The 14,963-nt window shown below is 46.4% G+C and overlaps 2 protein-coding genes across 9 annotated transcripts in view; one reads left to right on the plus strand and one right to left on the minus strand.

Moving 5' to 3' along the window:
• The window catches only part of LOC115543735 (KATNB1-like protein 1), a 29,926-nt gene that overhangs the window by 13,768 nt on the left and 1,195 nt on the right, over nucleotides 1-14,963 (plus strand). The window contains exons 1-6 of one of the 7 annotated variants that reach the window (XM_030356244.1): nucleotides 12,580-13,212; nucleotides 13,665-13,723; nucleotides 13,973-14,066; nucleotides 14,176-14,213; nucleotides 14,307-14,613; nucleotides 14,830-14,945. In XM_030356244.1, coding sequence (XP_030212104.1) covers nucleotides 13,980-14,066; nucleotides 14,176-14,213; nucleotides 14,307-14,613; nucleotides 14,830-14,945 — 548 coding nt within the window. In that variant the 5' untranslated portion in view covers nucleotides 12,580-13,212; nucleotides 13,665-13,723; nucleotides 13,973-13,979. The other 6 variants (XM_030356245.1, XM_030356242.1, XM_030356248.1 and 3 more) reach the window with 6 other exon arrangements.
• On the minus strand, nucleotides 852-13,488 carry acp7 (acid phosphatase 7, tartrate resistant (putative)). Of its 2 annotated transcripts, XM_030356240.1 has the most exons (14): nucleotides 13,393-13,488; nucleotides 12,427-12,548; nucleotides 11,861-12,061; nucleotides 11,119-11,298; nucleotides 10,689-10,714; nucleotides 10,138-10,235; nucleotides 6,422-6,484; nucleotides 4,702-4,816; nucleotides 4,039-4,152; nucleotides 3,027-3,093; nucleotides 2,455-2,522; nucleotides 2,285-2,356; nucleotides 1,593-1,730; nucleotides 852-1,281 (listed from the first exon to the last, which is right to left on the minus strand). In XM_030356240.1, the coding sequence occupies exons 2-14, from the start codon at nucleotides 12,542-12,544 to the stop codon at nucleotides 1,216-1,218; spliced, it is 1,326 nt and encodes a 441-aa protein (XP_030212100.1). In that variant the 5' UTR covers nucleotides 12,545-12,548; nucleotides 13,393-13,488; the 3' UTR covers nucleotides 852-1,215. The 2 variants fall into 2 exon arrangements, with proteins under 2 accessions (XP_030212100.1, XP_030212101.1); XM_030356241.1 differs by lacking the exon at nucleotides 13,393-13,488 and having other exon boundaries at nucleotides 12,427-12,570.

Consider the following 14,963-nt stretch of genomic DNA (forward strand, 5'->3'; position numbering starts at 1 on the left):
ATCATAAAGAAGTACAAGGTGACCAGAGCATTATGAGGTGTAGTTCCGCTTGCTGAGCGGTGTTTTATCTGACACTAAACAGCAGGGTCAGAAAGTGTACCTTGTTGCTCCTTTAAATGATGTACATCTTGCTGTTGCTTGGCAAGTGATCCATCCTTCTGAAGCGGTGGTTCTAAACCACCGGGATGCGAACTAGTACCGGGCCCCGGACCGTTCGCCACGGGGATGGACGGATGTTGAAACTAAGGCCAAAAAAATGATGTATATAATTATACCTGTGGTGCAGTCATAACTGTTTTAGGAACTGTGAGACTGCTAAGGTCTATTAAATAAACACTTTACACTTTTAATTGTTAATAATGGTCCTATAGTTGCTGTGTTTACTCGATTTAATGAGCTAGGTGTATAACTTTTGGCCAAAATGCTGCAGTAAAAAATTAGACGAGGAGCCTTCTTCGAAACAAATTGGAGCCGATACTTAATGAATGACAGAAGCGCACGCACACACACACACACACGCACACGCACACAAATATGCGTATGGATCTTGGCGAACAAGCCAAGATCCATCTGAAACAGCACTCTGACGTTAAGGAATACACACTACCGTAGTGTGCGTCATGAGATTTGCAAAACTTTCTGGGAACTGTGCCTTCTACTCGTCTGGATATGCCCATGCCAGGCCAGTATCGCTAAGGTTACACAACAGTTCACTGCAGCTGGCCTGCGATCTCAGCCGTATGGTCTGGTTTTCCCTAGTGCCTACCTGTCGTCTGTCGACGTGGATGTGAAGGAGACCGTTCGGTCTGTCTTTTCTGTGTATTTGGTTGGTGCATTAGGGTCTTTCTAAAGACTTTGAAATCATATATTTCTTTATTATTATTTTAGGGGAACACATTTCACTTAAACATAACATACATCATCACATACATATATTAGTTACTAAAAATTAATACAATTGTTTGGTTTGGCTGAAATATTTAAAAGTTAGTTAGTTAGATAGTCAATTTCAATAAAAAAGCCACAGAAAAATCCAGAGAAGTAGAATCTGACAGTTCAAACATACAAAGTGACAGTAGTGCATAGACGGGTTCTGAGATCATTCGAGGTTCCTCTAGAACCTCACCGCCTGAAAACAGCATTATAGATTGGTCCACAGAGTGCAGAGAGAGTGCTTCAGCCCCTCGGAGAGGACGGTCCGTCTCCGGGCAGGACTCAAAACCAGGCATCATAGCCATGCTTGTCCTTTATAATCCATATGCTGTCAATCGTCTTGCCGGCCTGGAGTAAAAACAGAAAAGGTGTGTTTTGATTAATATTCACCTTTGACCCTTTAATTTGGTTTGTGACCAGGCAGTCTCCAAGACCCCTTAACACGCGGATGGAAAGTAATTCACCCGAGTCTCTCCTGGAAAGGAAGTGGAGGAGTTAGCCTTATAACTTCAGATAGCTATCTCTCTCTCTCCCTCTCTCTTCTCCCTCCTTCCCTCTCTCTCTCCCCCTCTACCACTTTCTCTCTCCCATACTCACTCTCTTCCATACTCCCTCTATCCCATACTCTCTCACTCCCACACTCTCTCTCTCTCTCTCACCTGATCGTCGGACACCTGGCCGAGGTAGAGGTGGGTGTGGTTGACCACTTGCATGTGGGTGTAGCCGTAGTCCGTGCTGCGGAAGGCGCTCCAGTCTTTGGGGTTGGGGTTGAATCTATCCGTCTTCTCTTTGCAGCCCTGGAGTGCAGCATCCAAACAGATCACCAAACAAAACATTGTTTACATTGCTGTGGTGTGCCTCTCCTGGGGGTCCCGCCCCCTGGGGATCCCGCCCAATGGGTGCCCAGGCAATTGGGTCTCGCCTTGGTGTGAGCCAGACCGCACCACAGCATGCACATTACTCACTCTCCTTCTTGTGTGTGTGTGTGTGTGTGTGTGTGTGTGTGTGTGTGTGTGTGTGTGTGTGTGTGTGTGTGTGTGTGTGTGTGTGTGTGTGTGTGTGTGTGTGTGTGTGTGTGTGTGTGTGTGTGTGTGTGTGTGTGTGTGTCAGTGTGTGTGTGTGTGTGTGCGCGCGCGTGTGTCAGGGGAAACCAGTCCTTTGTTGCCGGCTGCATCTCCACAACCCCATAAACACATCAACCGTGCAGAACAGCTGGCTAGCCAGAGAGGGTGGAGTGCGTGTGTGGGATATGTGGCATGAGAGTGGTTCTATTTGTGTCCTGTGTAAAAGGTGAATGCCCGGGGTTCCCTCCCCAGAAGACCATAGACGTCGAACACAGCAGGGCACTCACAGCAGAGCCGGTGATAATGTGCACGGGGGCCTTGGGGTTGGTGTAGGGCTCTGCGACGCTACCGTTGAACACCTTCAGAGAAGGGATTCCAAAAAGTGCCGGTTAGCATCCTCATCCAGGTAGAAACAGACACGGGCCTTATGGGTAGTTAATGGTAGTCAGGACCGAACCTTGTCCCCGTAGACCGGCCAGAGTCTCTCGTAGGTGTGCTCATGCGCCCACAGCTCCACGTCCACACCTGGGGAGGGAAAGCATCGGTCAGGACCCCCTTATCCTCTGACAGTGAAAGACGCTCTAACCCGCTGCCTCACCTGCCCTCCCCTCCCGTCTATGAGACCATTTCTCATCTGTGATTTCTATGATCTATGATTTCTCTGACGAAATAACGTGATGGCTTATGGGACGGTGTGTGCTGTGGAGGATATTCGACAGTGGTTGATCTGCGACAAACAGAGTGGGGTCTGGGTGAGGGGAAATGAAATGCAATACAAAGGGGGGGGGGGGGGGGGATTTGAAGCAAAGGCCGCTGTCCCGGGACGACTGCCAGTCCCAGGTCTGCTTTGGTCATAATGATGTGTGTTTGGATCGCTCCGTGTGCTACCAGCGAGCGCTGGGGCATTAGCATGTCTGAGCATGCAGGAATGTAAAAAGCCAAAAAGGAAGAAGAAAATAACACAGCCATTAAGGAGGCTGGCAGCTGTGTGTGTGTAGGTGTTTTTGGAGGATCACTCAGAGGCCTTACCGTGGAGGTAAAATAGATCCTCCAAGCCCGGTGCTGCTGGGGTAGTGTCGTTGCGTCCTCGTCTTACCTGAACGCAGACAGACAGACAGACAGACAGACAGACAGACAGACAGACAGACAGACAAACAGACGGTCAGACAGACAGACAGACAGACAGACAGACAGACAGACAGACGGTCAGACAGACAGACCACATCAACACCAGTATCACTCAGCAACATAAGGCACAAGGCTTTCTATGGAAACTGGCTGTCTTACGTTACGATAGCGTGCTGGCTCGCCATGCATTAGGCTGGTACGAAGTCCCCCCCCCCCCCCCAAACTACGAAGGGGGCAATTAAAGTGTCGAGCAAAATTCCACAAAACAAATCCCCTCATAATTTTTGCACGTAAATCGAGTTAAGCCTTTTACAGCCGGGACACAGCGCTCCAAACGTAGCTGGTGGCTACATAGTTTGCAGAACCCTTTATTACATGAGCTATTTATTCAACGTGTCCGCTTTTCCTGTGCAAACCCGTTAGGTAAAATACAATAATCATAATTAGCATGTGTTTTATTGTCGTGTCTCGCATAATGACACATAATAGTCATTTACGTCATACTTGGGCCAAGCAAAAGTGCAGCACCGCCAGGACTGGTGTTTGCAATTACATATTACCCACTTTCCCCCAAGGACTTTCCCATAAGTAACTCCTATTACATCTACAATTAGGAGGCACTGGGGATGTATTGTCTAGCATGCACACCGTGCTGTAACTGCCGCACAGAAGACAGTTGTAACAGGAAACATTCTACCCTGTACGATGGCTCTGCTGCACTAGACACAGTACAACAGCACAGTGTGAAACTTAGTTCTACTGAATCAAACGTATTTCGGCTACGTGTGTGGAGATACCGCGCCGAGTGAACGGCCGCTGCAGTGGCACTCCGACCCGAGCCTCCTAGGTCACCCCACAAGGAGCGTTTGGAAGGATTAAGGATTAAGTGTTTTGGGTGGTGCGGGGGACCTACGAAGGAGTCAAACGTGGTGCAGTCGTCCTGGTCGTCGTCGGAGCAGTACATGGGCCGGTGTCCCATGGTGATGATCCAGGGACGGGCTGCCCGGTTCTCTGGCCTGTTGGCCTCCTAAAGCACAGAGGAGCCAGGGCAGAGCGTTTGGTGACGCTACTGGGCTGTATAATGTACACAGCGATGTTCAGATAAACTAGGAGGGGGGGGGGGGGGGAGAGGGTCCTGGGGAAATTAGCACTGCATTTACCAGTGTTGGGGGTTTAATTCCCCCCCCCCTTGGGTCCCCTATAAGTAACTTATTAACTCAAATCTTTATTTATATAGCGCCGTTCGTTCAACTGCTTTGAAATGTCCTAACCCTAACATGTGTTTTGTGAGGTGCATTGTTTAAATTCCATATATGTATATATATATATTAATAACATAAAGGTATCAAGTGAACACTCAAAAGTATTCACAGTGGTGGTAAAGAAGACTTATTCAGAAGGCTCGGATTTGGGCATGACATCACGAAACGCTGCAGTGGGCGTGCCTTTTACCGTACACAACGAGCCAGCACCGGGAAGAGAGAGAAACAAAGAGAATCGGTGGCTGATTGCATTAGGAAAGAAAATGACAAAGATAAACACTAGCAGAAGGATGAACAAGTGTATGGTCACTGACCTCCAGGTCCTGCTTCAGCCAGTCGTACTGCCTGAAGAGAAGCTCCTGGCCAAACTCGAGGTAAAAGTAGACCTCGGTGGACAGGGATATGATGTGGATGGGCCCTATGTTCCAGCTGAGGACACACATTCACATTTAGGGCATTAGGCAGACGCTCTTATCCAAAGCCACTTACGTTTTCGTCAGAAGAAAAATTAACAATATACCGGCGTCGGTGCAATAAGGATGTTCATAGAATCAAGTGCCAGGTAATAACAATTGTTAGGTTAACCCCTTCCCCGTAAACAACAAAGCTAGCTATGATAAGACGCTACACAATGCTAAGTACTATTTTAAGTGCAAGGACTTACAACATACAATAAGTGTGTATGTTAACTTGTTACACAACAACAATGCTACATGACCCTGCCCCCAAACGCAGTTATGGATGGGAGAAGACTTTGTCCCAGTGTAAAGGGACAGAAACATCTTAAAAACTCATGTCAAGGCTGCTATGCCAATGTGTTTATATATACACATAGTCTTATTTTGGTGGGTTCCGAGGAAAATGTTAAAGCTGCTATAGTGCAAGGGTCAAAGAAATAAAGAGAAAACACATATCACCATAGCTACTATGGGGCCTAAACACATTGCTATCAAGGAGTGGATGAGCAGCTGAGACGGAGCCAGGAATGATGAGTCAGGACGTTGGAATACCTCTGACGGCTATCGTTTACAGAGAGCGAGAGTGAGAGTGAGAGTGACAGAGAGAGAAAAGGAAAAAGAGACCTAGAGAGAGAGATGGAGAGATAGAAAGACAGAGAGGAGGGGGGGGGGGGTGAGCGAGAAGAGAGCTAGAGCGAGGGAGACGGAGAGATAGAAAAAGAGGGGGATCGAGAGAGAGGAGAGCTAGAGAGAGAGTGAGAGTGACGGGGAGAGAAAAGGAAAAAGAGACAGAGAGAGAGACAGAGACAAAGAAAGAGAGCAAAAAATGTATTTCCATTATCAATTCCCCAGTGGTCCCTCCCGTCTGTTTTGAATGTAAAGGGGGGAGGATGGGGCACGGGCCAGGGAAGCCCCTCTCAGCTCCTGGGCAGGCCGGTCTGGGTCTGGGGCTTGGGGAGGCAGATTGAGGCGTGGGCAGTGAGATCTTCCAAAGGGTATTATCTTACCGACGGAGAGAGGGAGCAGCCCCCCGATGTAAAGCTCCTTTGTGCGGTTCCTGTGGACGCCCTGTGATACGAAAAAATGGGGGGGGGGGGGGGGGGGCTGGAGGCTCCTCTGCTGCCAAATCCCCTTCTGTTTCGCTGACTTACAGCTCATTAATAGCTACTTAGGTTCAGCAGGAGGTGTGTGAGAGCAACACGCGATACCGCACGTGGCCCTCCACCGTATGGAAAGAAATTCATCTGAGAAGGAAGGAAGTCTCTCTCTCTCTCTCTCTCTCTCTCTCTCTCTCTCTCTCTCTCTCTCTCTCTCTCTCTCTCTCTCTCTCTCTCTCTCTCTCTCTCTCTCTCTCTCTCTCTCTCTCTCTCTCTCTCTCTCTCTCTCTCTCTCTCTCTCTCTCTCTCTCTCTCTCCCTCCCTCCCTCTCTCTCCCTCCCTCCCTCCCTCCCTCCCTCCCTCCCCCTCCCTGGGGGTTCCCTGGAATATACTGTGGTCATAATTGATATGTTTACAAGGGGGAATGCTGAACGGGGCCATACAGTGTTGGCATTATGCATTGTTTCCTTGGTTCCTACCTGTACCACAGGCTTTCCGTCCGGCCTGGCATGCTGAAGCGGTTCCTGTAGTTTGAGAAGTTACTGCAGAACAAACAAAAGAAGGGGATTGGACAATCATGGAGCTGCGATCAGCATGTCCTGTAGTCAGCATTCCTTGGATATCAAAAAATACCAAGACGTCTGTCTGCCTTTCAAGCTTCGCGGAGCTAGACTTTAGGACATGGCACGATAGGATGCACTCATTACCCCAGATGTATTCTCATTATGAACCTGTGAGTCTGTCTATTTGTGAAGACGCTTCTTCGTTGCGGTGCACGTGTTTTCTGCTAGTTCTGCTAGGTAGCTTTAAGTAGGACGAGGGTTAGGGACACAAAGTGCAGACGACGATGAAAAAGAAAGCACACTCAATTGACTTACGTTGTTTTATGAATCAGACATGACTTCATATATAAAAGTACATACTAAATGCAGAAATACCGATCTTTCTTGTCAACCATAGTCTGGGTTATGTGTCGTTAAACACATAACTAAAATAAAATCGCATAAGCAAAAATGCATGGGTGTTATATACCTAAGGCATTATCACACCAATATCCAAATATCATGATTGGCAAGTTCTTTGTTGCCATCCTGCACATTCAAAAAAGGAAAAAATAAAAAAGAAGGAGACTGTCCCTCCAATCTGTATCTTTTTACAGCTTAGAAAGTCACACACACAATAAGGCCAATCCTCGGTCCATTAACCCTGAATGCGAGGAATGATAGCTGTCCTATCTTATGTAAGAGAGTGCAGACAGGGAGGAGTCAGGGCCTAAGGGGATATGCACACACACACACACACACACACACGCACACATGCATGCACACACACACACACACACACACACACACAAGCTTAATAAAAGGCTATGTCTTGAAAGGTTAATATCATGTATGGGGGGGGGGAGAGACTAGAGTTCAACGGGTTCAGGGTTCAAAGCCTTAGAACGAGGGGTCAAGGGGAGACAGCGATGGACGGACCTTTAATTAAATGGGTCTTGATTGTTCAAACGGCCAAAGCCTGGTAATTGGCCTGGTCTGTTCCTAAACTTTATGTCATAACTGCAATGTTTAATGATTGTATGACATTTGATATTCATAAATATAGGATCTAATCCAGTAATAATAATACTGTATTGATTATATTGCAATTGGAAAATTAGTACAAATCTTTAATCTGGGTTTCTATTTTATTCCCCTAAATACACTGCCTATTGTCAGATAGATGCTGTGGAGAGAGAAATAAAAAACGGTTTTCTGGCTTGACCAGAGAGCCACACGTTATGAACTTGAACGAGACTGTGTGGATGTGTTTACACTGACACCTTGTGGTGACAAGGTGAAACTAACACACGGGAGGTTACCTAATGACACTGAAACAGCTGAGGGCACCTGGCAAGCGCACCACGTCATCACACTTGAACGACCTAGAATTTATGAAAGGCACAGAGATGCCATTATTATTATTTTTTTTTATTTAGCTTTAAGGCAACCAATCTTTTGGCAGAGCTTTGCTCATAAATCCCAGACTAGGATGGGGAGTGATAATGGTAGAATAACTAATTCCAACTAATTAACTTTGTATTAAGTCACTTGGACCAATCCAAAGACACACCGACGATGAGAGTTATCAAATCTGCCCTTTCCATTGACTGATGAGCCGTGAGTCCACAAAACCTCCGCCTGAATCCAGTCTGGTCAGAGAGAAGTGTGGTCTGGAAGAAGTCTATCTCTGACTCTCATCACCAGCCTTTGTTTCAAATGGCAAACGGTCACTTCCCATTCCCACTGACAGCACAGTCAGTGAGCCGCACATTGTGCCCAACGGGACAAAGATGCTCTTGATTAGGAGCTTTATGTGTCGCACGCAGCGCCGTCGGTCTCATCGTGGTGGAATGCTGACTACCCCTGTGGTCTGGGCCCTCTTCTTCGTCCTTAGACGTCGCTTCCCTTCCCCCCCGTGTTTGAGGTTGGAAAGGCTGCTGGAGCGAAGAAGTCAGAGGCGCGCAGCTGGAAGGTTTGGACATTTCAAACCAGTGCTCAGGACTAACAACACAAATATAATAGCAGCTTCGGAAGAGAGGAATGAGTAGCTTGGCTTCCACTGGCGCGCATTAGGTAAAGCGTGCGAGCGTGCGTTCTTCATCCAATGTCAGTTCCTTCTTTTTGGGGTTATCTTTCATTTTTTTTTAATGCCAGAGGAAAGCCAAGAGAAACAGACTACTGTTGGAGAATCTTCTAGATTAAGACCAGGCGGTAGTCACATGACAAGCAGCCCAGGCGCGGTGAAGGCTCGTCGATGGAGACCAAGGGGCACACAGCCATTACAGATCATCAGGGGCTTAGTGTTCCCTCTAACGTCTGAGGCAGCCATGGAACACAATGTGTACCAACACAAACAGACACACACACACATGCAGACAGCATCTGGTTGACGAGAGAGCGGGCTCAAACAAAAACAAACAGTTAGCTTCTCATACCCGGCATCAAAGCCATCTGATTGGCTCGCGGCTGTGGAATTACATCTTTGTTTTGTCAGTGGAAGCCATTCATCAGGGGGGGGGGGGGGGGGGGGGGATGATGCCCGGGCCTCAAGGGATTAATTGGCCAACCTGATTTCCATATCCGACGTACGAGGCTGAAAATAGTCCAGGGAGAGGTGGTAGGAACGAGACAATGAGCCAGGTCGAAAAAGCACAAAGAGGGGAGAGATCTCTTCTATTCTATTGAGAAGCAGATTAACGTGGTTCACGCTTTTCCTTTTCCCATCTCCGAATGCTAACTCCAGTGGATAAAAACAAAAAAAACATTCCAAATAAATAGTTAATTGCAGGGTAAATGTTTATTTCGCGTTTTGTATGATGCATTCAAGAAAGCATGCAAGACACAGATCACCGACCAAAACATCACAACACCACCAGCGATACGAGAGAGACGGACTAGCCTGCTTGTGTATTGGTTTTGGCAGACCTTTCTTTAGACCTGTTTAGATGCTGGTGGTGACTTATGTGTCTCCACTCCTTCCGAGCCTTAAATAGAGCCCCATCTGCAGCCTCTCTGCACCAAACAGCCATCCACAGAACCAAAGTGTTCTGTGCAGTGGAAAACCTGTGGTTGACCACAAGCGGTTTTATTTATGTTGTTTTTTTTTTCTCCCTGAGTGTTACTCCCCCACCATTACCAACCCCACAGTTAACCAGTCGCCCAGTCACGGGGTATTTCATTTCATTTCGTCCGGGATCTGGCAAATCTCCGCTGGCCGATATATAAAATACAGAGTGTACACCAAAACACATTAATAACAGCAATCAGTGATGGGTACCGTGCCTGGCTGGGATGTGGCGTAACATGTAAACAGTGAGAGGGGGGAAAAAACATTGGTAGATGGTGCGGGGGGGTGGTTGACAGACGGATTGCTTCCACGCTGAGTCACAGCGCTGGGAAGCACTTGGTATGGCTACCCCACACATGGCGTACACAAACACACACACACACACACACACACACACACACACACACACACACACACACACACACACACACACACACACAAGTATCGTGACTGCCACACGTGGTTGAGTGTAAACCGAAGTTATGTGGACAGATGCAGCGAAAATGGCACTCGTGTTGATCAACACATGAAGGGTTGAACAGAGTGGAGGAACAACAGGGAGGTCATGCGAGGGCCTACTCACTAGGCAGATTCGTGGTTGCCAGGACAGGTCATGTAGGGAACGTAGGCGGCGATGGACTGGATCTGTCTCATGAACTCATCGCCGACCCTCGCATTGTCCTGAGAAATGATGCCTACTTAGCTAGTTGGCATCAGATAATTGTACAACATAACATGAAAATGGCGTTAAGCCGACTGCCAACACTTACAATGTGTTTCTACTGGGAAGTAACATGTCCCATTTTGGAGAAAAGTGACAGTTAAAAACCAAGTTGACATTTCTCTAAGGCAAACTTAGGGTTTTCAATATCAGGCACACATGGTGGTCCTTCCGCAAGAAAACATTCATGCTGTTTTTCTATTTCAACTTTTGATATTATACTTTGTGGAGACTTTGACTGGAAGCAATATCAGCAATATTAATTTAATATTTATATATTCTGCAACTACTATTTGAGGACAAGCATACTGGAACAACAGTTCTGATCAAACTCAATTCAAAGAAATTACATAGACAAATAGCCCTAGAATATTTAAAACAGTGACCGAGAAAAGCAGAAGAGATCTACTTACCTCATGCATATCATAGGCAAAGTCCCCTGCAAAACACACAACACACACATTTATGAATAAAAGTACAAGAAAGCAGAAGAAATACTTTGAATTGTTTTGAGAGATTTAAATGTAATTGTAGGGTTGAAATGTTGTTTGTTATAAATTTTCTTTATATAACATTTTCTTTTTATGCCGAAGCCTGTACGCAGAGGGTACAGGCTTCGGCAGCTAATTTCCTCTGAAGAGGATGATAAAAAACCCATCTAAATGTAAAGTCAACATATTTTCAACAATGTCATAGTATATTGAGGTCCGGGTGTTCAATCCCCATGTCCACAGCCTAGCTGTAAGCATCCTGCAAATAAACTCACAGATGATAAAAATCATCGACACATGACTAAATACTAAACAGTTATTCTAGGAGGTTGTTGCCGTCGACAACCGGTACCTATGTGCAAGATGGCGTCAAGGATTCCTAGCTGGGTCTCCTTCTGCAGCCGGGCCAGGGACTGGGGGTTCTCGTTGCCCAGGTCTCCATACAGGGCGAAGGCGGGCTGGATGATGGTTTCGTCGATTGGTCTGAACCAGAACATGTCGCTCCAGCCCATGTCGCTGCCACAGTGGTACACTAGCAAAAAAAAACAATACATAGACAGGTACTCTATGACCTAAATCAACCCCAAACTAGGTTAATGTAGAGATTTGCTTTGTGCCAAGGTATGTAAAAGACACTTTTTTAATCGGTTAGTTTTTATGTTGGGTTTGCTTTTAAGGTGCTTTATGAATCGTTACTAAACTTGAAACTTACACTCATATGCACTCACACACGCTCTCTGTCTTATGTAAGAAAGGAGAGGAAGGGCATTATGGTTTGCACACATGAGCACACACACACACACACACACACACACACACACACACACACACACACACACACACACACACACACACACACACACACACACACACACACACACACACACACACACACACACACACACACAGTGTTGCTGGACAACAGGGGCTGAGCCGAAACTCGACCAAGCAAGCCTCCAGTACACAGAACTATCACCCCCCCTCCTGGGTGAAGAGGTCCTTTCGGGTGAACCACCCAGCAGCGCCCAAACAAAAAGTAAACCATACTTTCAGTAGACGGCTCTGAAACCCTGTGTTGTTGTCCCAGCACCCACCATAATGGGAACCTGGCTTGAGGTCGCTGAGCGTGACTCTGTGGATGAACATCTTCCTCTTCTCGTTTCCTGAGTCCACAAACGGCGTCACGCTTCCCTTGGCGCTCTTGTGAAAGAGAATGTCCCCCCAGGGGCTGTACTCCACCAGGCTGTCGGTACGGTTGAAGGTTGTCCACGTGACCACCATGGATCCAGGGACCCCTGGGAGGGAACACAGTGGTTACTACCAGCCTGGCATGGATCCACTGGAGTGTATCCCTCAACGATGGACTCCCCTGTGAGGCATGAGTCACTTGATGATTTGATCATTGAATGTTTCGATCACCTAGACTTTTGCACAACACTCACCTATTGGGAGGCAGAGTTAGGCTGAGGATCTCCCAGGTACAAATTTGAGCCGCACGTTTCACATTTAGTTTCAATTTAATTTAAATACATTTAAAAAAGTGTTAATTTAAATAACACTTTCATGTGCAAGTGACTCAAAGGATTAAAACAGACAAATCAGACAACAAAAGCACTAGATCTCGGCAACCACACACGAGAAAAAACCCTTCAGATCCTACCTGGATAGGAGAGGTGCACCTGCTCCGGCTGGGTCAAAACAGGAGGATCACTGACCACCAATAGTGGCGCAAAGCACAGCAGGGCACAGGCAGCATATACAGTCACCATCTTGACCATGGAGCTGAAGCACACAGCCCGAGTGTCCTCATGCAAAAAAAAGTTGTGGACACGACAGGAAATATAATGAGGAATACCCATCTACAGTCACATGATTTCTAACGACAATTACAATCCACATGACAGTGATTTGATGAAGTGGACTACCAAATAACTTTTGGAAACGGAATATTTAAGAGAAAATGTTCGAATTGGCAAGAAAGAGGTTGCTTGGTTGCAGATGTTCTCCATAATTCAGTGAGCCAGAATGATTACACAGTGAAGTGAAACTAATCATGGTCAGCCGTTGTTTTTCCCTTGTAAACACATCGGGAAATTCAATGCATGTACCATCAAATAGACTGAGCAACTGGCTCCAAAACCCATGCAGCAGCTGATATCAGCAGAAATATACAACGGCTCACAGTTAAAGGTCGCTGCCTGGACACTAGAGCGTTTGTCTCGGTCATCGCTTAAGGATGTTTGGATTTGAAATCATCCCCACCAGCCAAAGCAATAAAAGACACTAGGGGGAGCACTTAACCCAGTCTGTGCACACTGGGAGTTGGATCATCTGGGCGAGATCATTGGAAATGATTTGTTTTAACTCCCAGCGTTCATCCCAGATTACCAAGAACAGAGGAGAAAGGCGACCTTCTTAGTGTCCGATTGTCTTTGGCCACAACTGGGTAGGTAAGCTAAGCTTGAGCAGGGTTGTAAAGCGTCCTTTTAGTGAGTGCTGAAGTACGTATTGTCTGAGCACCGCTACTGTTGAAAATGAGGAGGACGAACACGAGATTGTTTCAAAGCCTCGCTAGATTGATTTTTAATGATATTAATGTTCTTAAATGTTGTTGTCAAATACTCACAAGAACTTCAGCAGTGGATGGAAAATAGTTCCTGACTACGTCATTGGCCAAGTCATAACAATGTGCAGCTGAATTGTGGGTAATGGTGTGTCGTAGATGGGTTGCTGCCTCCTGTATAAGGGTTCAATATAAGGGTTAACGTTTGGCAAGAACATTAAAATAATGTCATATTGTTTCAAATGTGTTTTATATCTACATTTGCACGCATCTATATATTATTTAGACATTTAGGCCTTCAGGGAAAGTGAGGTTGACGTCATATCGTCTTATAGGGCATGCACATCGCGACGTCACATCGCAATGACCGGAGTTGAAACGCAGTAATATTAAGGTAATAGTAAGTAATGGTGTTTTGGTCATTGTTAAATTATAATATTGAAAGTTATTATCACTATGGGGAGACGCTGTCGAGTTTGAAACTGCCTGATTAGCTGACGTTGTAAAACAAAGTTTTGGTGAGCCTAGGATAAGTTATATAATTTATTTTGGATTTTACATTACAACTCTCTCGAGGCATTACAAAAATGCCTTTCCCTTTTTGGGGAAAAAATCCTATATCATTTATTTAATTTTTTCCCAGTTCTGTGATGGATTCTAAACTTGGAGATGAGCACTACATGGGTGAAGGCCTGCCCCAGGATGAGATCCACTACAGTGAGGAGAACCCAATGCAGGTGAACAAGCGGCATTTCAATGGCGTGCCGTGACCTAAATCTATCTTTAATATTCTTGTGCAAATATCCGTGCAATATTTGCCTCATAACGGTTTATTCCTTTCTTCAGGTGGTGTATGCCAAAAGGGATGATTTCACTAGAAAGAGGTATTAACTTTAAGTTGCTTGTTGCCCTCATTGCCGTCCATGCGTTTTAGGATATTTGATCAAACATTTGCAACCGTGACAATCGGCGTTTAGATTTCCGGCGACCAGGCCCGGCACCAGCAGCACGGGCCGAGCGAGGCGGGTGGTGTCGTGTAAAAGGAAGACCCACCACCTGGTCGTGGTGCGCAGGAAACCGGCCACGGCTGGGAGGCCTTGCGGCTCGGGCAACAAGGAGAACGAACGGGCGCGCACGGAGGACCCGCGCACATGCATGGACGACGACGACACGGACCAGGAGATGTTCCACGTGGATCCCTGGGAGTTCCCTTTAAATGTAAACAAGCATCAGGGTGGAGGAACAGGTTCTAAGCAGCACACAGACTGCTTCACCCTCGGCGAGGTTTGAAATAGGATATTTCGCTGTTGCGGTTTTATTTGTTTTCCGCTAAATGTTTGATGCATGAAGTACTCTGGGAGAAAACATGTCCCGGGATGGTGATCTGCATGAGCAGGTAGACACGATGAGCTGTAGAGGGATGGAAGCTGTATGAGGATTAGATGGATGAGTTATGAAAGAATATATATCTGAATGGGACTTTTTGGGGTTTACTTTCAGCTCACTAGAGATCATAGCTCCATGGTCAATGTGCTCTTTGGGAGAAACCTGCGATTGAAAGTGGCGTCGACTCTGTGGCAGAGAAATGTTGGAGAGCTGTTGACGTACTTCCTAAGGTAATTATTGCTAGTAGT

Source organism: Gadus morhua, chromosome 5 (genome assembly GCF_902167405.1).
Source record: "Gadus morhua chromosome 5, gadMor3.0, whole genome shotgun sequence".
In the NCBI taxonomy this organism is placed as follows: domain Eukaryota; kingdom Metazoa; phylum Chordata; class Actinopteri; order Gadiformes; family Gadidae; genus Gadus; species Gadus morhua.

Bases quoted from the DNA above. Each gene is read 5' to 3' on its own strand.
- acp7 (XM_030356240.1), bottom strand. From the start codon at position 12,544: ATGGTCAAGATGGTGACTGTATATGCTGCCTGTGCCCTGCTGTGCTTT. The intron at 4,817-6,421 runs GTAGGAACCAAG...GTGTGTCCTCAG, and splicing joins ACGGAAAGCCTGTGGTACAG to CTGGAACATAGGGCCCATCC. The intron at 2,523-3,026 runs GTAAGGCCTCTG...TTCCCTCCCCAG, and splicing joins GGATCTATTTTACCTCCACG to GTGTGGACGTGGAGCTGTGG.